The sequence below is a fragment of the Chionomys nivalis genome, chromosome 20 (genome assembly GCF_950005125.1).
Source record: "Chionomys nivalis chromosome 20, mChiNiv1.1, whole genome shotgun sequence".
NCBI lineage: Eukaryota > Metazoa > Chordata > Mammalia > Rodentia > Cricetidae > Chionomys > Chionomys nivalis.
The window spans coordinates 11,603,740-11,628,708 of record NC_080105.1 but is presented as its reverse complement, the minus strand read 5'-3'; the positions used below and the strand labels follow the sequence as shown (position 1 = coordinate 11,628,708).

Below are 24,969 nucleotides of genomic sequence, written 5' to 3'. Positions count from 1 at the left end.
GGGCGGGGGGGGGGGGTGCATGCCTTTAATCCCAGCACTCGGGAGGCAGAGGCAGGTGGATCTCTGTGAGTTCGAGACCAGCCTGGTCTACAAGAGCTAGTTCCAGGACAGGTTCCAAAGCTACAGAGAAACCCTGTCTCGAAAAACAAGAACAAAAACAACAAGAACAAACAACAACAAAAAATAGACATCAGTTGCATGTATTTTCTTGGGCATATTTCCCTAACTCCTCTTTCCCTGCTTTCCATTCAATCTTTTCTTCTTTTTTGTGTGTGCCGTCTCTCCTTTGCACACATCTTGCCTTTCTGGCCCCCGTGGCTTCTTTTCCCGCTCCCGGCCTCGGGGCCGCGGTCCCAGCACTCTGGTCAGCTCCCTTATCGCTCGCTTGCACGCGCGCGCACCCTGCGCCACCCCCGCAGAGCTCGAGTCACGAGGCTGGGGGCGGGACGCCGCCGAGAAGGCGGGGCCTCTGCCGCAGCTTCGCAGCGCGCATGGGCGGAGCCGGCCGCACGGGCCTCCCTGCTATATCTGCGCCTGCGCCGCGCCGCTGCGGGGCCAGTCGGGACGGAGGAGACAAGATGGCGTTGCGAGCGATGCGGGGAATCGTGAACGGGGCCGCGCCCGAGCTGCCCGTGCCCACCGGTGGGCCGATGGCCGGAGCTCGGGAGCAGGCTCTGGCAGTGAGCCGGAACTACCTCTCCCAGCCTCGTCTCAGTGAGTACGGGAAAGGGAGCGGGTCTGCCTGGCTTGTGCTCACCTGTTCAGCCAGCGGGGAGGGGATGGGATTCATTTCCCTCATCGCGCGGCTCGCACGCACCTCTCCAGCTTTGCGTGAGCATTGCCGTGACTTAGGTGGGCCGAGGGCGGGAGCACTGACTGGAATCGCCCCATGGGCTAGTGGACTCCTGGCGATAGCCCCACCCTCCCCGGGTTCCCCGCACTGGAGTATTCTTAGGCACTCGTCTGTCTCTGAGGGCCACTCCGTGTCCCTCGGATCGTGGTCTGCTCCTGGCCTCATTTAAATGCCTGTGAGTTGGGAGAACGCCCACTCCCGTCCCCCCTGCCCCGAGGACCTCTGGGCAGGTGGACTTGGCAGGAGGTGTAGTGTCATCGCTGACGTGGGCAGGCCCGCGACTAGAGGGAGATCTGGCTTATTCTGCAGGGACCGCTCACAGGAGGACACCTAGATACCTGAGAACCTTAGAACTGAAAGGTACCCTAGTCGTGCAGTTCCTCCCTCTCATTTTACTAGCGAGACGCCAAAGGTTCTGGAAAGGAGAGGCCATGCCAGGTTTCAGACGTCTGATTATTGGCAAAGGAGGAACCAAAAATTGGGATATAATCCTTGCTTGCTCTTGTGTCGTTTCTTCTTTTACTCACCAGTCAACCAAATTCAGTTGACTGGAAGGTTCCTTGGCAAGGCCGAAAAGCTTTCCCCCATATCTGGTGTTATGTGCATAGGCTTACGTGTGGTGATTATAAAAGACCATAACAAGCGATGTTTAAACAGACAAGACGGTCAGTCGTTCCCAAAGAGATGGCTCTTGTTGGCTGCAGATTTCAGTTGTATAGCACCAAACCTCTTCACGGCCCCATTGATACCAGGGAGAGAGCTTTGGAAAGAGACTTCTTCAATTAAGTGTCTGTTGTTTTCCAGGTAATATGACAGCATTAGCACTGGTTAATTGCCAGCCTGGCTCTGTGGGTGGCTCATTGGTTAAGAAGAATTTCAGATGGAGGGTTTTAGCAAGTCGCCCTCCAGTCTGACTAATCCTGTCCTGAGCTGTCAGTGGGTCATGTGATAACACTGCAGTGTGGGGAAGGGAGAAAACACAGTGGAGACTGACTGGATTGCCGAGATGTGCCTTTTAGGCTTTTTTTTTTTTTTTTTTTTAAAGAATAATTGTTGGAGTTAACCAGTTAGGGGCTCATAGGAGCAGAAGGAAACATTGAAAAGCCTGACAGATTTATATCTAAGAATTAGATTCTTGTGAATTGCATTTGGTGTTCATGCTTTGCCCTGGGCAGAACCCATGGACATTGGTGTGTCTTCTAGTAAAAATGTTATAAGGCTACAGTAGTCTCGTTTGTGTGTAATGAATCACTTCGTGTCAATCTGAGAGCATAGAATACTCTGGCTAATGTGGTAAGCCCTTCAGAGATAGGAATAGTGTTTCCCCACCATCTGCATGTCCTGGCTGGTGGTTGAAGAGTTTGCCCAGAGCGGGATCCTGCTGACGAAGCTGTCGCTGAAAGGGCCGTAAGTTGCCCTCTTTGTATCCCACGCTCACAGTGTCTGACCTCTGAAGTGCTCTGTAAATTCTGTAACTTGCAGTTCATTGTCCTAGTCGTGTAGTGGCTAGATTTTAAATATGGATGGAGTTTTCCTGGAGTTGAAATACTGTAGAACTAAGTGAATTTAAGTATCGTCTTTTAATATTTTTTGACACATTTTTATTTTAATCAGTTTTAAATGCTTTCAGATAAATATTAACATTTTAATTTTTATTATTAAAGTGTCAGAGTACCACCTAAAGTGGTAAATAATTATAGTTATTTGATATATACCCTTTGAACAGAGGAATGGAGTAATAATATCTGCAGTTCCCCTGTGAAAACTAGGTCCTGTTTTAAAATAACTTCAGGTTTATTGGGCTGGTAAAAAGAAATGGAAAGTAAAATATTCAGGCTTGGAATTAGCACCTACTCTTGAACACGTTATTTGACTTTCTGACATCACTATACACATGCTTTTAAAGCAAAATATTTGAGCGTGTTGGTTGGCTCCACTTTTCTTGACTCGTGTCAGCTAACCTTAAGTGTCTTGTATCATAAAGCAGAGCCCCAGCAAAAGCATAAGGACCTCTGCTTGCGGTTCCCCTAGGACTTCTTTCAGGTGGCCAATCCTCAGGTTAGTTCTCTGCTCTTGCACAATAGAAGGGATTGCTTTCTGAGTTTTGGTGGTGCCTAAAGAGCTAGGGCTTATTGTGCAATGGCTATTCCTTTAAATATGTCACAATCCTTGAGGCTGTTAGTGGTGTTGAACAGCCTCTTTCCCTGCAAGAGGAAGAGCCAGTCACCTGACGGAATGTGTGTTCCTTAAAATCTTTGTAGTTCATGAAGTTTTGTTTTTTTAATGGGTTAGTTGTTGAGCAAGTTGTTTGTTTTGTTTGTTTAAGAAAAGGGACTGTAGATACTGGAATTCACTGTGAAGACAATGCTGGCCTTGAGCTCAAAGAGATCTGCCTGCCTCTTCCTCCCAGTTGGTGCATTTAAAGTCATTCACCACCAAACCCAGCTGTTTGTTTTACCCGGTATCCCTGGTAGGACTCGAACTTGCTGTGCTGTAGCGGCTGTCTTCCTCAGCTTCCAAATAAGTCATGGCTTTTAAATGCTACTCTATAAATGTTTTTGTATAGTATAGCCATGTATCTGCTGTCGCCATAAGGGAAATAATTTGTCAGTGACTGCTGTGTGATGCTCTTGGATGCCATACTCAGAACTGATATCCAACTGCTAGTGGTTATTCTGGCGAAGGCTGGATATATTGAGGACTAAAAGTGGTATCTGATGTTGTCTGTCCATCATCCTCCCCCACTCCTGTCCCCCCCCACCCCCCCCCCACACAGTTTTCTTTTTGAATACTTTCATTGTCATGGAAAGGGCTGACCTTCTTATTTAAACTCTCTTCTTGTACCAGTTTCTAGTATAAATGCTAGGAACTGTGTGTTCTCTGTTTTAAGTTATACTGTAGTCAGTCAGAGTTTCAGGACCATAGAGGAGCAACTGTAAAGGAAAGCAGCACAAAACTTCGAGTAAGACAAACCTCAGGTCCTCCATATGTAGGGAGATTACACTGGCCTTGCTCACCTTCTAGTGTTTATAAAGATAAAATCAGATGATCTGAAAATGCTCAATAAAGTGTGCTTGCTCTCCATGGTTTGGTGTATTTCCACTTAGTTCAGGTGATGGGGTCCACGCTCAGTCTCTGTGTCTGTCTGTTCACATTACAGTTACGTGCCTCTGTCTTGCTTGTACCACACTAGGTAGCCTGTGAGGGAAAACTGTGGCTTCTCTGTCGCATCTCTCATTCCCTGCTTGCCGAGCTTGCATTTGCTTGGTTTATCATGGGTTCAGTAGCCACCGTAGACCGAGCTGGGCTGCTGTTCTAACAGCAGCTGGAGAAGGGTAGGTAGCTTTGCAGCAGCAATAGAATATAGAAACCAGGAGAACTGCCTGGCCCACCAAACTGTAACTTATCCTGCACTTTTCATAGCTCAAATTGTGGGTACTCTTGCTACATAACTCATTGTTCGAGACAGGGACTCCTAGCACATAGCCTAGGCTGGCCCTGAAATCACAATCAAAGTGCTAAAATTACTGGAATGTGCTGCCGTGCCCAGCCTCGGGGTGTAGTTCTTAGAAATAGAGGGTACTGCTCTACAAAGACTTCCAGACACGGCTAGTTGAGTTTTAGGATTTGGCTCAAGTGCCTAGAGACAGGCTTCATTCGGGTTGACAGGCTTCAGGTGTGTGGGCTAGCTCCTCCTCTCTGAAAATGATTTTGCTCTTGGAAAGCCAGGAATAATGGGGCTGTTGGTATTCAGTAAATTGGTAGTGTTTGTTTATTGGCTTTTCAAAGGTCATATATTCATTGTTGCAAATTTAGAATTCTTTTTTTCAATTAAATTTTATTTTTTTCCTGTTTGTCGTTCTGGGGATTGAACTCAAGACTTTTAAGCCTTGTCTTCTATAGTGGACTCAACTCTGCTGTTTCCTGGAAAAACCGTGACTAATGCTTTTTCTTGGTCATGTGTTTTGCTTGTGACTGGCAAAACTTCATCGTGTGTGATGAGTTTGAATTTTAACCATGATATTCTTAGCCATAGTTATCAATACTCTAAATTCAAAGAAAGTACTGTCTTTTTTGAAGTAGAAGAATTTTAAAAATTGGAGGGATTTTAATGAAGTATTTTGAGAGTTTCTTATCAATCCCATTATCCCCTTCCCTGTGCTGTAAGGCTTAGGGAAAGTTTGAGGAAAATTCAAGCTTCTGTATCTTTAAAAGTGGGTTTCAGGAAGCAATGTAGCTCACGACAGTTCTAGAAAGTCTTTGAAGAACAGTATTTGGGGTTTTTAAAATGAAAACAATTTTTTTAAAGGTTGAAATTACATGTTTTTTTTAAATAGATTACCTTAAAGCAGTAAGAGTGTTTTACTAAAATTGGTTGAAATGCAGCAAATCTTTTTTTTAATTTTTAATTTTTTTTTTTTTTATTTTTCGAGACAGGGTTTCTCCGTAGCTTTTGGTTCTTGTCCTGGAACTAGCTCTTGTAGACCAGGTTGGCCTCGAACTCACAGAGATCCGCCTGTCTCTGCCTCCCGAGTGCTGGGATTAAAGGCGTGCGCCACCACCGCCCGGCCCTAAGGCAGCAAATCTTAACGCCCTCATCCAAGATAGTAAGAGATGTCTCAGTTTGGGGGCCGCTATTGAGACTGACGTGACACAGGTATTTGCCGTCTGTGTTTAAAGGTCTCCGTATGGAATGGGCTTGCCTTTTCTGTCCTAGTCTGTAGCAAGACACTTATTTCCTGACTTTGAGTGAGAGGGATTGGAAGCCCCTGCAGTGGACAGACTGGTTAGTAAGTGGTTTCTTCATTCTTGGGAAGATGGTATTTGTTCCAGGAATCTTTATCCAAGCTGATTAGAAGATCTCAAATCAGACAAGTGAAGCATTCCTGACCAGTTAATAGTTTCGCATAAATTATTTTAGGCTTTATCATGTATTTTCCTAAGAAATGTTTTTTTTTTAGCTGTTGTAATTATGAGATTTAGCAAATTTTGAAGTTGTCTGCTAAAGTTGCTATTTTCTAACTATCTTGTGGTCTAATCAACGTGAACTTTGCCAGCAAGAATAGCTAACTCCTTTCTAGAATGAGTGAGGGGCTGGAGCCATCAGTTTTGAGCATTTTCTGCTTTTGCAGAGGACTTGGACTCCATCCATTTCCGCTCACATCAAACACTTCTCAACCTGTGGAGATCAGTGCAGTTTGGTTTTAGCAGGCACCTGCTGGCCTGTAATATACATAAAATTTGGACAACCATGCATAATAAATACAAATAAAATAAATAAATATTTAAAGTATATATTAAAATGAATGAAAGTAGACTAGGTGTTTCTTTCTAGGGCATACATTGCATTTAACCTTATAGTAATATTTATAGTAATATTTGATCCTTTTGTTCCTTTCTGCCTGGAACTTAACTGTCCTACCCTTCCTGGTTCATAGACAGGGGCACTGTGCCTTGCTTTTAAGTATTTTTTATTGTATATATATCTAAATTTGTTTATGTTCATTTATTTATTGTATGTGTGTTTGTAAGTGTTTGGGCAAGTGCATATGTATGGATTAGGAGAACAACTTTTGGGACACATTTCTTTTTGCTGTAACTTGAACTCAGGTTGTGTCAGTCTTGATGGCATGTGCCTTTACTTGCTGAGCCATCTTAACACTCTCCTTTGTCTCCTCCCACCCCTGCTTGCACAGCTATAAGCCTATTTATTGGTGGGGAGGGGCTGGAGAGATTGCTCAGTGGTTAAGAGCACTGGTTGCTTTTCCAGAAGATTCCCAGTACCGTATGGCAGTACTCATTGACCTTAGCTCCAGTTCCAAGAGATCCAACACACTCTTCTGACCTCCATGGGCACTGCACATACATGATACACAGATATGCGTGCAGGCCAAACATCCATACACATAAAAATAAAGGTTAAAAGAAAAAAAAATTAAAGAATATGTTCCTTGACTGGTTGGTCACTCATGCCTACAATCCCCAGCACCCGAGAAGCTGAGGCGGGACAGTTGCTGCAAGTTCAAGATCAGACTGGGCCATAGAGTGAGACCCTGACTCAAAAACAAGTAAAGAGTATTTATCTCACTGGGTGAGATGGTACACACCGTTAATCCCAGCTCTCAGGGAAGGGAGAGACAGAGATTTCTGTAAGTTCAAGGCCAGCCAGAGCTACACCCTGACACCCTGTTTTAAAAAGCAACCAGAATACTTAGCTTCCTTGACCCCTGCTGGTTTTCCATTGCCTGCCTCCTCCTTGATGGTGTCTTTCCCTGTTGTTCATAGTCATATTATTCTGTATGACTTTACCTTCCACAGTTTCCTCAGATTTTCTCCGTGAGTTTTTTCACTACTTTTTTTTTTGAGACAGGGTTTCTCTATAGCTTTGGTGCCTGTCCTGGAACTAACTCTTGTAGACTAGGCTGGCCTCAAACTCACAGAGATCCGCCTGCCTCTGCCTCCCGAGTGCTGGGATTAAAGGCGTGTGCTACTACTGCCTGGCTTGTCGCTACTTTTTAAAGTTGTTAGGGGTTCCTTGTCTGTTTAGCTAAGTGCCTCCGCCTCTGCTGGGATCTTGCCTGGAGGCCTCTGTGCGACTGCCGTCACGTGGACACCCCCACACCCCACGTGAAAAGGGAACTTTTCAAGGGCAGCAGCCTCAGTGCTTCCTTAGTACCCTGGGCTCTGAGAACAGAGGCTTACTTGGAGCAAGAGGCAAATGTTTTTGAAGATGGGCATTGAAAAGTTGTACAGGAGCAGCTGTATTGTAAAACTCATTGAAAAATTTGTGAAGCTTTTTGTGTTCTAATAGGCAGATGCGGTGGGAAGTTAAAACCAGAGCGCCATGTCAGCTCGTGCTGTGTCACTAAACACAACTCTTTCTTTCCAGCCTACAAGACTGTCTCAGGAGTGAATGGTCCACTAGTAATCTTAGATCACGTGAAGGTACGGACGTCCATTGTGCTCTGACTGCTGTACTTCACATTTCACTTCTACTCTTTAAATGTGTGTTCTCAATTGTAAAGCAGTTTTCGGCGTGACTGTAAGTATTCTCTGTAGGAAAGAGACCGAAAGTCAGAAGACTGCGTTCCAGTACTAGGTTTTAGTGTGGATTCCATTTCACAGCCTCAAGTCCCTTGTCTTCAAAGGTAGAGGAGAGAGTTTAACTTTATATAGATTTATAGGGGGAAAACAGAAATAGAGTGTGTTTTATTTTATAACCTGAAGGATATTATACAAAGGTGTGACATTTTGTATCCTTTGTTAAAACCTGACGTGTTAGGCTTTTTAAAGTAGTATTTTCCCTCTGTACTAAATGTTAAACACTTGAATAACTAAGTGTAATTTACTTTTGAGAACCTGATGTGGACTTGCAAGTAATGAACATACAAGAACAGATTATCTCAGTGGTGGCTGAAAACTGTCAACAGAATAGTTTGTCCTGCCTTGGTCATAGGGATCATTGGTTTACGTGTTCTTCTGTGTCTGTTAGGAACTTACTGCTAACTTTAGGAAAGGAGTCCTGGAATCTAGTTTCTCATTCCACGAGATTCTTACAATCAGAGTATCGTCAGAAAAATATACAATATTACAAACAAAAGGTATTTTAGAAAGACAAAAGGAAACGTATCAGAGAAAGTTTATCTAGTGTGCTTTCCAGGGTTTCTGTTGGTGGCTGTAGCAACAAGGCTGGGAGAGGCACACAGTTATTATTTTGTTGACAGATATCAGTGATGATCATGTATGTTTCTAGCATGTCACCCTCTGGAAGCAGAAAATAAATTGAGAAACATTTTTTTAAAGAGAAAGTGCATATTTCCTTTAACTTCATCACAATGATAATATTTTTTATGACAAGGGAGTCTTACAGAGTAATCTTGAGAGTAAACCTAGTGCACATCCCTCTGTCCCAGGAGGAGGCATCGGGTGTCCTCTGTCACTCTCTGCCTCGTTCTTTGATGCTGGGTCTTTCCCAGTTGGAAATCTTGTAAAGAGTTTTCTCAGTTGGACTGGAAACCTCAAGCCCCACCCATCCTCCTGGCTCCAACCCTCGTAATTGGATGTTTGTACTACGATTTATAACAGTAGCAAAATTACAATTATGAGGTAGCAATGAAACCATTTTATGGTTGGGGTCACCACACCTTGAGGAATTCTATTAAAGGGTTGCAGCATTAGGAAGATTGAGAACCAGTGCCCTAGTAACACTGTGTTTTCAATTAGTGAAGGCTGCTCTGTTTCCTTCTGACTTCTACCCTCAGTACTTCTAACACCAGATGTACAGCTTCTTCCTTCACAGCAACTGAGTTCAGGTTTTCCACAGACCAGGAATTTGACTCATTTCTTACCCCACTAACTTGCTTATATACATGTGGGGTACCCACTTCATTCGTACAGCATGGGTATCTAGGTAGACACAGCTACTGTCGGGCTTGGCTGTAAATCAGAAGGTCTCTATTCATTTTCCGTAATCTGCTAGAATGGCGCATCCAAGGCAGGAGCAGTTAGTTTACTGACTTACTTAAAAAGGTTATAAAAAGTATAAATGAATAGCCAGATGAGTAAATATATAGATCCTGAGTACAGGGCCTCTGCCCTGAGGAGCTGAGGGCCGTGTGTGTCTGCCACAGCTGCACTCTCCATCAGTAGAACTCCCAGCTCATTCTCTATGTTACTGCTGTTGATCGCATTACTGGCCGTATTGACCATGTCAGTCTCAGACATCAGAGGATGGGTGTTTGAAACATCCAGCTCTCTAATTGGGTGCTTGGTTCCCTTGACAGTGGACACCATCCATGGTCTCCTGAAGTGCAGGCCCAAGTGTGGTTGAAGGACTTGCAGTGAATTCCTTTCCTCTTGATTGTTCCTGATACCTAGGAAATTACAGGGGTTTTAGGAGCTCTGGCCAAGACCTGAACTAAAGTTAAAAATGACCGGGAGTAAGATGAGAACGCTCGCCACCATTGCTGCCATCCTTGTGTTTGACCTTAGCAAGCAGTGGGAGAAGAGCAAGAGGGGAAGGGTGGGAATAATAGCAGCTGTTATTCCCATGAGATTACACAGACGCTTAAGTCGTCAGTACTATTTATTAGACACGGTAGTGAAGAGTCAGTTTACGGAAACCAATGTAGCCACTGTGCTAGACATAGCGTTGTATAGAGAACACCGTGAGACTCACAGAAAGGCCTGCAAGACTCCAAATACCCAGAAATTTTATTTGTTTTCAGTGATTCCACTTAACTTTGACGGGGTGAGTAGAGTCAAATTTGTAAAAGAATTGTTTCTGACCAGCTAGAACGGTCAGAGAAAGGGTGAGGAAGCATGGGTAATTAGAAAAGGGATAAACCTGTCCATGTCATAAGGATATGGGACTCAAACAACTGTACATGTATGATCTTTGGTTGTCTTGCCTTTCATGAGACACAGACTCATACACCTCCCCTGCACCCAGGCAGGGTTTCTATGTACCCTGGCTGTCCTGTAACTCACCCTGTAGACCAGTCTGGCCTTGAACTCAGAGACCCACCTACCTGCCTCTGCCACCTGAGTGCTGGGATTAAAGGTGTGAATCCCAATCCTCTGCCCAAGACATATTCTCATTACTTAGCCAGCTCTGGCCTGGAACTGCATTCCTTCTGTCTCAGCAATTATATCTGGCACATAGGATTTTTTGGCATGGTGAATTGGGCATTGTGAGAAACATTCTAGTCAAATGTTGTTAGAGCATTCATTTCCCAAATAAAAATGGAAAAAATAAGTAGAAAATTAAATCCAGGTGGACTTAAGTGAGACATCAGCCTATTAGAAGCCTATCAGAAGACAGCACTGAACCCCCCTTTATGACTATCAGATTGAAGGTTTTCCTAAATAAAAGATAAAAGAATAACAACAATACTTTTATTCTGTAAAACTTTACATACTTTTGTGAGATAGAACATGCCATAAACAGAATTAAGACATTGTTTATAAGAGGATTAATATCCACATTTTATAAAACCACAAATGAGTAAGAAAGTAGAAGATTGGCAAAATTAGAGGGAGAAGCATATTGGTTTTGTTTTGTTTTGTTTTTTTCTTTTTTGTGTGCTAATAAGGGAACTGTGAGTTAATCTGGTACCTTTGCAAAATAATTGGGCAGAAAATGGTGCAATTTGCCAGTTACATGTACACACATTTACCATAGTACATAGCTTGCTGACTTTTGTGAAGCATTATCTGCACAAACAAGGATTATATGATTATTGTAGTAGTGTAATATGGGACAGCTCTGTATTTCATCAGGTGAACAGCTAAATTAAATATGACATGGTCATTAGATTTTTTTTTTTCTTTTTGATACAGGGCCTCAGTGTATACCTTGGTTGGTCTATAACTATGTAGACCAGACCCGCTTCTGCCTCTAAGTGCTAGGGTTAAAGGCATGTGCTACCACACCTAGCTTGGTCATTAGATTTTTAACTGTGTTAGTTGTGCAAACATTAATTTTAAAATGTTCATTTATTAACATTTTAATGTCTTCAAAATCCAAAGGTCATGTAACCCCTAATGTACAATAATTTGATTGAAGAGATTTTCCCCTATCAAAGCACATAGAATGATATGTCTCTCAATAAATCATGTTGGTAGATTATGACTAATACCATGACAAGGTATTGTGTTAAACATGGGTCAATACAGTAAGGCAGGTTGCCCAATGATGCGTCAGATGCTTTACCAGTTAAGTGTATAAAGCAACATCTTATCTAGATATGGTAGTTCAGGAACTTGTAATTCCAGCCCTAAGGAGGTACAGACAGTAGGCTTGGGAGTTTGAGATCATCTTCAATAATATATATATAGTGAGTTCAGGGCCAGCTCAGGTTATATTATATCCCATCTCAAAAATGAGCAGTATAAGGCTAGATGGGTATGTGGAGTAGGAGGGAATCTTTCAGAGATATACATTCTTACATAGAATGATATATATGTTTAGACTAGATTGAGTTTATACTTTACACATTATCTTAGTCTGATGGTAACATTACATAGTAGCATTTTCTCTTTTTCCTTTCATGTGAGGCCTAGGTGATTACAGGTATACATAGCCCAGAAAATGAACATCACTTGGAGTGGAAGAGACATTGTTATTGGTAATCTTTCTGGAGTCTCAAAGCCTTAAGATATACACCCAGAGGAAAATTAATAAATGTAATTGCTGTGTTTTTGCAAGATAATGCCCTCCTCTCTACAGCTTGTACTAGTGTGCCACTTTGTGTGCCAGTAAATATAAGTTGTAGGGACCCAGACTCCACTCCCTGTGTATTGTTGGAAGGTGAGAAAGTGAACAGACAAGGTGAGGTAGAGAAGCATAGAGTGTCTTGGGTAATGTATAGAATGCTGATTCTTAATCCTTCACTGTTTCCTGCTTAGTTTCCCAGATATGCTGAGATTGTCCACTTGACGTTACCGGATGGCACAAAAAGAAGTGGGCAAGTTCTAGAAGTTAGTGGCTCCAAAGCAGTGGTTCAGGTGAGCATCCAATGAGCCATTTCCTAATCAAAAACACATCATGTTCCATAACTACATGGTGATGAAAAGCCACATTCACTGATGATTGGATGCTATCAAAATGATACCCAACTCAGTTCTTTGGAATTTTTTCCTTACATTTCCTAGTTCTTAATATTATTACAAGAAAAGAGAGGTTTCTTAACGTGTTTCCTAAAAAACAACCTATAGCCAGGGTAGGTGAAATTTCTAAAAGTGGTCAGATCTTAAGTTTTCTTTAGATATTATAAGATGACCAAAAATCCTCAATTTTTTTTTCTTTTTCATTGTTCTTTCTTTCAACCACCACTTTTATGCAAAACTGACACCCGTAGCTCACAAGCAAGACCCTGGGCCTACTAAGTGTCCCTGACCTAAATTCTATTTCCTTTCTGGTTGATTCTTTCTCTTCGTAGGTATTTGAAGGGACATCAGGTATAGACGCCAAGAAGACATCCTGTGAGTTTACTGGGGATATTCTCCGGACACCAGTGTCAGAGGATATGCTTGGTAAGTGGGCATCGCTCTTTATTCTGCACACAGATCTGTTTCCTTTTAAACACATTTATATAATATCTGGAAACATAAAATATGGATTTGGAAGTCAGGATCTACTCTCTTTTCTCTTTTTGCTGTTGCGTAGGTCGGGTATTCAATGGATCAGGAAAACCCATTGACCGAGGTCCTGTGGTGCTGGCTGAAGACTTCCTTGACATCATGGGTAGGGGCAGTAGATGGATTTCAGTGCTGGAGAAAACAACTTTTGACTATTGGGAGCCTTGCTAGAGAAAGAATAATTGTTATGGTATCATATCAAGTAAATAATTTTTTAAGTACAGAGAAATTCATTGTATAGTTTGTTGACAGAGATTTCTGTCCTGCCCAGTCCTGCAGCCATTCAGTCCCAAAGAAACACACAGAGGCTTGCATTAATTATAAACTGCTTGGCCTATTAGCTTAGGATTTTCATTAACTAACTCTTATATCTTAAATTAACCCATAATTCTTTTCTGTGTTAGCTACCTGGCTTGGTACCTTTTATAAGTGAGGCATTCTCATCCTGCTTCCTCTGTGTCTGGTGAAGACTGCAGACTGACGGAGCCTTTCTTCTTCCCAGAATTCTCCTGTTCTGGTCGCCCTGTCTGTACTTCCTGCCTGGCTACTGGCCAATCAGCATTTTATTAAACCAGTACAAGTGACAAATCTGTACAGGGTACAAGAGCGTTGTCCCACAGCACAGCTCAGGCCTTTTTATTTTATCCACAAGTAATATGTAGACATTCTGACGCCTTCCCTTTTTGGAATACATCAGGTCAGCCAATCAACCCTCAGTGTCGGATCTACCCAGAGGAGATGATTCAGACGGGCATTTCTGCCATTGATGGCATGAACAGTATTGCTAGGGGACAGAAAATTCCCATCTTTTCTGCTGCTGGATTGCCGCACAATGAGGTGAGAGCTAGGGTACTTGCTGTGTCATGTCACGGGGAAAATCTGTAGATGCATTGGCTTACCTGGCAAATAGTTGGTATTAACTAGTCACCCAATTCAGGCTTGTATGTCTGCTCTCTCACTTCTTCTGTATCTTTATAAAAATAACAGAGACTTTCGAGTATTTAAAGTATTCAAGAGTTAAGGATAAGTTGCTTTGCTGTCAGAATATGATTGTAGTTTACTGCTTGTTTCTTTTTATCTTCAACAGATTGCCGCTCAGATCTGTCGCCAGGCTGGTTTGGTAAAGAAATCCAAAGATGTAGTGGACTACAGTGAAGAAAATTTTGCCATTGTGTTTGCTGCTATGGGGGTAAGTGTGGTATTCTGTTTGGGAATAACATAAGATTATAAACTACACATACATCGTTGACTTTGTTCCTAGGTAGAGACAGTGCATCTTGGCATTCTAGCAAAATGAAGGAATAAAATTTCACATGTGACAGAAAATTAGTAATACTCTGTATACCTAAAGTGCTTTACTCCAATTTACATTTTAAAAAGGAATAAAATGGATGCTTGAATTTTTAAAAGAAGGAACAATTTAGATTCATTGCTTAGCCTTCATCAAAGCTAGACGATGAGAATTTTCTTGCTCCCAGCCCTGATGAAGTCATTGGTGTCTAGGTAAACATGGAAACAGCCCGGTTCTTCAAGTCTGACTTTGAAGAAAATGGCTCAATGGACAATGTCTGCCTCTTTTTGAACTTGGCTAATGACCCAACGTAAGTAAATATGGTCACTTCTTTCTGTTTGAGAAGATGGGGATCAAAGGAATTAAGGAAGTCAACGTCACAGTGAGATCCCCTTCACTTATGAAACCCTATATTTGAATTCCAGTCTGCTTCTTGATTCGCTTTGCAATCAAGACGGAGTTAATGTAGACACTGAAGCTCATAAAGTGACCAGTAATACTTGACTGGATTGTTAAATGACATCAGACATCATAGATGATCAATAAATAACCTTTTCTTCTTACACGGGAAATATGTCACCTGTTTCTTCCTTCCTGCCCCTCATCTCACCACCCCTTGTCAGTTTTGAGAAACGATAGCTCTGAGAAATGACAAGCATTTGTAAAATGATTTAACGTTGTGGTACTTACTGTTCCGTGAGTACACAGAGTAATTGCCTACAGAGGCATCTTCAAAGTAAGAAGTGTTCTCTCCCCACCCCACCCCACCCTACCCCCGGATTTATAGGACTTTCAAAGGAGAAATTGCTGTTGTGTCCAGAACTCTTTTGGTTCTGGCTTTTGAGTGACCTGGGACTTGTTTCATTTCAGCATCGAGAGAATCATCACTCCCCGCCTGGCTCTGACCACCGCTGAGTTTCTGGCTTACCAGTGTGAGAAGCATGTCCTGGTCATTCTGACAGATATGAGCTCTTACGCTGAAGCGCTTCGAGAGGTAACTTTTCCTTCCTTCATTTTTTTTTCCCCTCAGTCAAACAAAATGAGTCAATTTGTAGGATTATCTTGACCCTTTGTAAGTTTTTGTTTTTCTTTAGTCATGTTTTTGAGCTTGTTCCTGAATGATTTGTAGATTATCTTTATTAGAAAAGACAGTTTTTTTTCTTTCTGTGAACCTGGGAATCTTGGAAGGTAAGATTAAAATTAATAGGCTGTCTAGCACATTGTTACTATCCCAAGGGTCTTAGAAGTAAGAAAGCCCCACAAACTGGTGACGATTCCCCAGTTTTAGAAAATTTTGTCTGTTGGCTTGTCTTGAGTATATGTATTTGCTCATGGAGGCCAGAAGAGGGCATCAGATCCCCTGGAAGTGGAGTTATAGATGGCTGGGGGCTTCCCAGTGTGGGTGCTAGGAACTGAACGCAGGACCTCAGCAAATGCTCTTAACCTTCAGATCTCTGTTTTTAATGATTATATATTTTTTGTTTTGTTTTTTTGTTTTGTCTTTCGAGACAGGGCTTCTTTGTAACTTTGGAGCCTGTCCTGGCACTAGCTCTATGTAGACCAGGCTGGCCTTGAACTCAAAGAGATCCACCTGCCTTTGCCACAGAGTGCTGGGATTAAAGGCGTGTGCCTGGCCTTGATTATAATATTTTAATAAGTGGTTTGGTCATACTGTGTTGGATTTTCTTCTTCAGAAAACCAAATGTTTGTTTAATAACAGTTATAACGCTATCATTTTACAGAAATTTAGGGGTATTTTAAGACAAGTTCCTGGTATCTTTAATAAGTTACTCTTTTGACTACATAAAAAGACTTCTAAGGAAACCTGCTCTCAAACAACCTAGATTTTAAAATACCCAAAATTAATCAGCACACTGTCACAATGTTCACGTTGAGTCTGGGAAAGACTAGAGCCTTCCCTCATGGAAACAGATCAATACTTTTGTTAAGGACAACAAAAAGAGTTATGAGAAAAGATTTTTTTTAAAGATAAGCAGTTACCAACCTAGATTTGCTTCACATTAGATTGGCAGAATTGAAGTGTCCTGCCAGATCTCCACGGCAGTGTCGTTGTGCATCGCCGACTGCTAGTCTCTAGGTCACACTTTGGGAAACATTTCCAGAGCCTACATTAGTAAGGCTCTGAGGGGCTTGTGATGGTGGAGTAATGCAGGTACCCACATTCCCATACGTGTGTCCCTAAGAAGACAGGAGTAGACTCCTGGCTCTGTGGTCAGGGTCATAGGTAGCCCAGTCTAGCCGTGACTGACTGTGTAGCTGAGATATTCACCTTGACCGTTGGAGTTCTAGACATACGTCCCTAAGCTGGGCTTTGGTTTTTTGATCATGGGAAACTTATCTGAGACTCAATTCTGACTGTAAATTTGGGATGCACTTTTTTGTTTGGTTGTTGTGAAGTTTGACTAATATGTGAGTCATGTGGCAAGCAATTGATGTGTTCCTTTTTAATTTTTACCTTTTTTATTTATAGCCACTTAAATTAGTATTTAAGTGGTTATAAATAAAATATAACCAGTCAGATTAATATTTTGTTGAATACTGAAGGCAACTTTTTTTTTTTTTTTTTTGGTTTTTTGAGACAGGGTTTCTCTGTGGTTTTGGAGCCTGTCCTGGAACTAGCTCTTGTAGACCAGGCTGGTCTCGAACTCACAGCGATCCGCCTGCCTCTGCCTCCCAAGTGCTGGGATTAAAGGCGTGCGCCACCACCGCCCGGCCTGAAGGCAACATTTTTTAACTTTTCTTCTAATCTCATACTTTATCTCCTGACCGCAGTTTCCACTCCCTCCCTCTGTGCCACCCAGTCCTTCTCCTCTTCACCCACATCAACTTTTCTTTTGTTTCTCTTTAAAAAAAAAAAAGGCAGACCGATATCCATTGAACATGGCCTAACAAGATACAATAAGACTGGTCACATACCTTCTTATCAAGGCTGAATGAGGCAACCTAGTTGGAGGAAAAGGGCAGAGACACCCCCAACTCCCAGTTAGGAGTTGCATAGAAAGATCGATGCAGACGGTCTGTCTCTGACCCACGCAGACGTTTTTCTTACTCTGATGTGACATGGTCTTCTGCGTGCTTCATTTGCTGTCAGGTTTCAGCAGCCAGGGAAGAGGTTCCTGGTCGGCGAGGTTTCCCAGGCTACATGTACACCGATTTAGCCACGATCTATGAACGTGCTGGTCGAGTGGAGGGTAGAAATGGCTCCATTACTCAAATCCCTATTCTCACCATGCCCAATGATGGTAAGTTTGCATATTTGATTGTACCAGACTAAATGACTTTTGATCTGTGTGTGTGCATGTGTGAGAGAGAGATGTGGGCCAGGGGAGGTCAGAAGACAGCTTGGCCAGGGTTAGTTTGCTCCTACTAAACAACACTGTCATTTGAAGAGCATTCCTAATTACCCTTACTTCTTTCTGTAAGAAAGGCGGTTTTCTTTGTAAATTGAATTTCAGATTTTCATTCATGATGTTCTATTTCAAATGCCTGCTGTTTTCAGAGCACTGTTTTAGTTATGAAGAATTTGTCTCTGTTTAATGTAAGCTGCTTGGATTTTCCTGTGAAACAGTCATTTCAACAGTTAAACATGCAGTGAAGATCATAGACGTAAAGATTTTTGAGATGTTTGACCCCAGTTTGGGCAAGAAGCAGCTTGCTTGTCCCGGGCCTGTGCAAGCCTACCGTACCGTACAGCAGGGCTGCGTGTGCTTAGACTGGGGCTGTTGAGAGTCCTCTGCCGCCGTGCTTTTTTGTCCATATTTCGTTTTTAACAGCTACTTGTATGAGGCAGTTTGGGAACTAACTCACCCTAGTGAGCACTGTTGGATGCCCTAGAGTGTCTCTGGTCTGTTGAGCACAGAGGAGCGGAGTGGACTGTTAGGTTAGGAATTGGTACTCTACACTCAGTCTGGATTCGGAAGCCACAGCAGCTATTGTGCTGCATTGCTTGGGACACAAGGGGGCGTCTTCCTTCAAGGGGTTAAACGCTTACTGCTTGTCGAGTCTTTGGGTGCTGCTTGAGCACCACTGCCATGCTTGTGTCTACATTTGCCTAGAGCTGTGTGCTTAGGATGGGACTTTATGTTTGCAGAAGAAGGCACGTAACTAGGAGCAAGTGTTTACTTCATAGTGTGCAGCACATGTTGGTACCGTTGTAACTGGACAAGGGAAATGGCCATTTACTACAGTAACTGCTAGGCTCCTTGTCCAATGTTTAAACTTCATGAAAATGAAATTTGAGAGTAAACCCTTTAGTTTTATTAGCCATACTCAGGTACTCAGCAGCCATGTGTAGCAAATGCCTTTCCATTCTGCTTCCATATCTTGCTGTGATAAAACACCATGATAAACCGGACAGTGATGGAGCATGCCTTTTATCCCAGCACTCAGGAGGCAAAAGCAGGTGGATCTCTGTGAGTTCAAGGTTAACCTGGTCTACAAAGTGAGTTCCAGGACAGCCAGAGCTGTTACACAGAGAAACCCTGTCTCAAAGAAGCATAACAACAAAATCCTGTGAAAAAAGCACCTTAAAGGAGAAGGCCGTGTTTGAACTTATGATTCCAGGTTGCAGTCCATTGTTGTAGAAAGGTCAAGGCAGGAACTTCAAACAGACGAGGGTGCTCAGTACCTCCACTGTTTCCCTGTATGGGACACCCTGGCTAGGGAATGGTTCCGTCCATGGTGGGCTGTCTTCACATCAGTTAATTAGCTAAGATAATTCCCCACAGATACGCTCACAAACCAACCCAACCAAGACTCTCTTCCCTTGTATTTGTTGACAATTAAAGCTAACCATCTCACTACTGTGTTAGACAACACAAATAACATCATCCCAGAGATGGATTCTCTGGAGTTCTTATAGGCAGAGCTGTGTAGGTAATATAGAATCTCTTCTTGTGAGATTGGCCATATGAGATAGCCATGTGCTTAATACCTGATGTCTTTCTCCTGCAGATATCACTCATCCCATCCCTGACTTGACTGGGTATATTACTGAGGGGCAGATCTATGTGGACAGACAGCTGTACAACAGACAGGTACTGACTGACACTTGAACAGTGCTGTGGGCTTGAAGCCACTTGTTACAGTCTGCTTTTTGCTTCCTAAGTATCAGCTTGATGTTTTAATGTGGCTGTAAAAAAAATGTCATTTCTGCCGGACGGTGGTGGCGCACGCCTTTAATCCCAGCACTTGGGAGGCAGAGGCAGGTGGATCTCTGTGAGTTCGAGACCAGCCTGGTCTACAGAGCTAGTTCCAGGAAAGGCTCCAAAGCTACAGAGAAACCCTGTCTCAGAAAAAAAACAAACAACAAAAAAAAAAAATGTCATTTCTGTAAGCTAAAATCATGTAGTAGGCAAAATGCCAGAATTAAGAATTACCATTTTTATTTATTGTACCTTTAAATGGGATCAGCTGTCTCAAGGAACTTTTTTTTCAGGGAATTCTGTACTAACAGCAGTATATGGTGTCAATCTTATTAACAAAAAAGCAGGATTTTTGCTGCCTTTGTAACATTTCCAAAATCAATTCTTATAGGAAATTATTATACTGTTTTTATTTTGCTCGTATAATTTTTGAGTTCATGCACAAGATTGTTTAGATAGATACTGTGGTATCCTAGGCAGTTGTAACTGTAGATTTAAAAAAAAAAAGTGCTCTCTTTATGTTTTTCTTTCTTGGATCTGATTCTCTGTGGAATACTGTGTCCCAAGTGTTTCTCACCACCGTTTCTTCCCTCATCTATGAAAAGGTGTCTTTAGATTGTGTGATATGAGGGCTGCTTGTGACTTTAAAATGCCTCTGTGCAGCAAAGTTGGAATTTTTGTGTACAGTTGTTTTTTTTTTCCTTTTCCACCCAAGATTTACCCACCTATCAATGTGCTGCCCTCGCTTTCCCGGTTGATGAAATCGGCTATTGGAGAAGGAATGACCAGAAAGGACCATGCTGATGTCTCTAACCAGCTGGTACGTGCTTCTCTGGGGATGAGGGCTGAGACTGCCTTTCTCTGTCTTCTGCTGTCCTGCCCGTAGCTCTTCTAGCTCTCATTTTTGTCTTCCCTTCCAAGTAGAATTTCACTGTTGGTTTAATACAGAATAATACCTCATTGGAACAAAGCAACTCTTTTCACACGAATAAATGATACCAATCAAGATTAAAATACCAGACTTGGGGGCTGGAGAGATGAGTTGGTGGTTAAGAGTATTTGTTGTTCTTGTAAGAGGACCCACATGATGGCTCAGAAACATGTGTAACTCCAGGTCTAGGGAAGTGACACCTTCTTCCAACCTCTGAGGATACCAGGCTTGTATGTGGTTTGCATCAATGCATGCATGTAAAACACTCATGCCTATAAAATAAAATCCTTGAAAAATAAAACCAAACAACCCACTAGGTTTGGGCAGCTTGTGGTGTCAGACCTGTAATCCCAGTATTCAGGAGGCTAAGGAATTACAGATTGGAAGTCAGCGTGGGCTTCATAGTGACACTATCTCAGAAAGCAGTAATAGCAACAAGAAAATTACCAAGCTTGTAACTCATTTCTAAAATTTTAAATTTATTTTATTGAATATTCTGTCCCTATTTATTTATCTATTTTATTTATTTATCTATTTTTATGTGTGTTGGTATTTTACCTCCATGAATATCTGTTTACTACATGCATGCAGTACCCAAGACCAGAAGAAGGTTTAGAATCTTCCTGGACCTGGAGTTACAGAAACTGCTTAGCTGCTGTCTGGGTGCTGGGAATCGAACCTGGATCCTCTACAAGAATAGCCATCTGGGCTGGGCCATCTTTGTAGGCCACAGTTTTAAATTGTAAAGGGGGGGAGCAGGTGGCAACAAGGCTCAATGGATACAGGCACTTGCTACTGAATCATCCAGTTCAGTCATTTCTGCCTGGATACCCTCACATTTGTTACTTAACATATGTTAAGTAAACAACCAACAGAATACTGAAGCTAACAGTTGAATTTATTCTATGAACTCCTTAAGGTCCATATAGGTTGTGCATCAAAAAGAAAGAAAAATATCTGACTCTGCAGTAGAAATGGCAGGCCTGTGAAATCACAGGAATTTGAATAAGGCCTATAGAAATTTCTTTGGTTCTTGTGTATTCTCTATCCACTGTAAATTCATTGGCATACTGAGGAAGTATATATTTGCAGTGTGGATGATGTCCGTATATTGCATGTCTTTTGGCCCCTTTCTTGGGGTACTATAATAAATACGAGCATACTTTGTTGGGGGCTTTCTGTGAGTAGAGCAGGACTGTGTATCCTGAGCTGTTGTTGACATGTCCTCTCTCCTCTTCAGTATGCATGCTACGCTATTGGTAAGGATGTGCAGGCCATGAAAGCTGTGGTGGGAGAAGAAGCCCTGACCTCAGATGACCTTCTTTACTTGGAATTTCTGCAGAAATTTGAGAAAAACTTCATTTCTCAGGGTAAGATGATTCCCTTCAAACACAAACAATTCAGAATTGTTAAACACCTAAGTGCTCACGTTGGTATCTGCATTTTCTCCTCTAATGAGACACTCCTCCAGGTCTTAAGGCCTGACTTCCTTCTGCCTTCTGCACACACTCAGGGAACTTCTAATTATTATCTCACAAAGCCCAGCCACCTTCTTCGCTGTTTGTGTTTTCTTCCTGACCTTTGACTGTTACTGTACTGTAGGCTCTAGTTTGCTGTCTGTGGCCCTGCCTTCTCTCAAGCTCCCACAACTCACCTGCTATAAGCATGTCTTTTCATGTTCCAATGCCTAGGACCCAGTGACCAGAATGAGACTTTCCCCAGCTGACCACCTTCCTACCTGCCAACACTCTGGCCTGTGTGCTCTCAATGTCTGCTGGGGTCATTTTTCCAGCAGTTTATCTCAGTTGCTGGGCCTCAGCATGTTGTGTTTTTGTTTTTGAGAATCTCCTGTGTGAGGTGAACTAAGATCATACATATCTACCACCTCTGTTCTCCTCCAAATCCCCCATAGAGTTACCCCAACATGTCCCACTGGTTGTGTGTCTGTTTGTGTTCTGTCACTCGCTAGTCCACTTGGCTGGGCAGCATTCTTAGCCTTGCTTATCCTCTACTGATCAGATAGTGTTCATTTGTGGTATTCTTCCTAATCTATTTTGTATTCTCACTACAATATTTTGTTCAGTAGTTCTCTCAAACTTTGATTTGCTTTTGTATCAGCCAAGCTTCTTAAAAGTGCTGATTCTGACCCAGTAGATAGGTGTGGGACTGGAGACAGTGAAGCTGCAGGTCTGTAGCGGAGGCTAAGGTTTCAGGCCCTCCTCCAAAGCCTTGTCCCATCATCCTTGGCCATATTGGTACCAGCTTTCCACCACTCACAGCTCAGGGAACTATTGATCATTTTATTGGTTGTCTCTTCTACAAGAGTTTTCTTACATGGCTCATGTGGGTTAAGGCTAGAAATACTCTGTCCTTGAGGGGTAGTTAAAATAATGTATGCTACTTTGAGATAACACCTCAGGTGATACATGTGTAGGATTTGTGCACTCTTACTTGCATTATGCATTCATTATTTTTGAAATCACCTCACACAATGGCATAATTGTTTGAGGGTTATAAGTGGAACCAACATATGGTTGCAAGTGCACTGAACTACACCATTGGTCTTGTTGGAACTCTTCCTTCCTTCCTTCCTTCCTTCCTTCCTTCCTTCCTTCCTTCCTTCCTTCCTTCCTTCCTTCCTCCCTCCCTCCCTCCCTCCCTCCCTCCCTCCTTTCCTCCCTCCCTCCTTCCTTCCTAATACAAAAGTTCTATGGTAAAGTTCTATAGAGAAAGGAACCCAGAACTCCAGCCACTCTTAATCTTGTGGTTGAAGATTTTTTTTTGGGGGGGGGGCAGAATTTAATTCTACTATATTAAACAAAATAATTCGGTTAGCTTATAATTTCAGCACTTAAGAGGTGGAGTTTGAAGCTAACCTGGGCCACTCAATGAGAGTCTGTTTCAAAATAAAGTTTTGAAAAATCTCTGAACTGTAATATATCTACTTTGTGGCATTGAGACTTTCTCATATCTGTAAATTCCTGAAAACCTAGCTTTTCTCCTGTGTCCTGGTTTGCTTTTTGCTGACCTTTCAACAAAATGTTGGGTCATCGCATTCGTTGTTTAAGGATCTTACTTGTCTGTCTCTGTCTACCTCAACCCTTTACACCAGCATGCACACTGCCCTTGGGCCTCTCCTTTCCTCTCATCTCTGGGGTACTTTCTATCCTCATTTCTATATCCAGTCTCGAGTCTAACTCATATTTTCTTTGTTGTATTTTATGCCTGCCTGATTGCTAGTTCGTAGACAGAATACTGAGTAATGCTGGCCAATTGGAAGTGCTTTGCCATTAATTCAGTGTCAATATTTTAGGTCCCTATGAAAACCGCACTGTCTATGAGACTTTGGACATTGGCTGGCAGTTGCTTCGAATCTTCCCCAAAGAAATGCTGAAGAGAATCCCTCAGAGCACCCTGAACGAATTTTACCCTCGAGACTCTGCAAAACACTAGCTACTGCTGCTCATGTGGCGTGATTGGCGTGACCCTCTTGTGAAGTGCTGGTTCTGTTTCCTGATTCCTTTTGCACTCCTCCGTCCCCACCTTGTGCGGGAGTTACTTACCTGTTACTCTGTAATTAGAAACAAAGGCTAGGTAACTATTGTGCCAGTGTTGCAAGGTTTAAACTGGTATCAGAATGGAAGATCCCTGCCTGGAAAACCTCACCTTCAGTGTGTTCTTTAAAGGAGCCGAGGGGTGGCATGAAGTTTGTTCTGATGTATGTATTTGTACATAGTGGAGAGCTAGTTGCTAATAATGTCTTGTTTGGGTCTCCCAAACCCTACCTCTCAACTCCCTTAAGAGTATCACTGTTTTGAAGTTAAAATGCTTCCGTCTCAAACTTAGGGGCAAGGTGGAGACTGGAAGAATTCTCCGTTCAGAAAAACCATGAGGCTCTTGACTGAGCCTTCCCTCTGGAGTGCTGGTGTGCCTGTGGGTCTGTCCTCTGCTCTGCAGATGGGTTTTACTGTCTGCTTGTGCTTTCCTATGAGACTAGTTTCTTTCTGCCAGTGCTGTGAGTTGGAATTCCTGTGTGGCATCTTTTTTTGTGGCTCACCCAGAATCATGCAACATTGCACAGTTGGTACCACCCTGGCAGTGGTAACGTGTCTTGTGCTGGTGATTCCCACTGGGCTACAGTCATAGAATTGAGACTTAGAAAAAGCTGGGATACGGTTCAGAGAAACCCTACATCCCATCCTCATCCTGTGTTTATGGTGGTTCAGGTCTCTGTTGCCTCCTAGATCCTGGGATGGGGCGTGAAGATGGTGATGACTTGCCCTTGGGTTTGCTGTTATTTTCAACTCTGTTCAATCCCCAGGCTCTCTGACCCAAATCTGCCTTTCTTTCATTCCTGCTCCTTCCTGGTGTGGGGCGTTAGCTATAGTCTGTGCGCCTCTGCCATGTCTGCTGTTGAGTCTCTGTGCTGTGTGTTCTCAGGTACAGCAGTAACATCCCCATTCTGTGCATTCCGTCTTCCAGTTGTTTTTCTCTGAGGGGGTGGGGAGTCAGCATGATTATATTTTAATGTAGAAAATGTGACATCTCGTTATAAATGAAAATAAATGCTAAATTAAATGGAAGTTAC

General features: G+C 42.6%; 1 protein-coding gene across 1 annotated transcript; it reads left to right on the top strand.

Annotated features, from left to right (window-relative positions):
• The first annotated feature begins 537 nt into the window (after window positions 1-537).
• Atp6v1b2 (ATPase H+ transporting V1 subunit B2) lies at window positions 538-24,969 on the top strand. Its single transcript, XM_057752872.1, has 14 exons — window positions 538-714; window positions 7,743-7,798; window positions 12,263-12,361; window positions 12,796-12,889; window positions 13,023-13,100; window positions 13,692-13,831; window positions 14,082-14,183; window positions 14,498-14,595; window positions 15,156-15,279; window positions 17,398-17,548; window positions 19,260-19,342; window positions 20,166-20,270; window positions 21,622-21,751; window positions 23,695-24,969. The coding sequence occupies exons 1-14, from the start codon at window positions 579-581 to the stop codon at window positions 23,832-23,834; spliced, it is 1,536 nt and encodes a 511-aa protein (XP_057608855.1). The 5' UTR covers window positions 538-578; the 3' UTR covers window positions 23,835-24,969.

Bases quoted from the DNA above. Each gene is read 5' to 3' on its own strand.
- Atp6v1b2 (XM_057752872.1), top strand. From the start codon at position 579: ATGGCGTTGCGAGCGATGCGGGGAATCGTGAACGGGGCCGCGCCCGAG. The intron at 12,362-12,795 runs GTGAGCATCCAA...TTCTCTTCGTAG, and splicing joins GCTCCAAAGCAGTGGTTCAG to GTATTTGAAGGGACATCAGG. The intron at 14,184-14,497 runs GTAAGTGTGGTA...ATTGGTGTCTAG, and splicing joins TTGTGTTTGCTGCTATGGGG to GTAAACATGGAAACAGCCCG.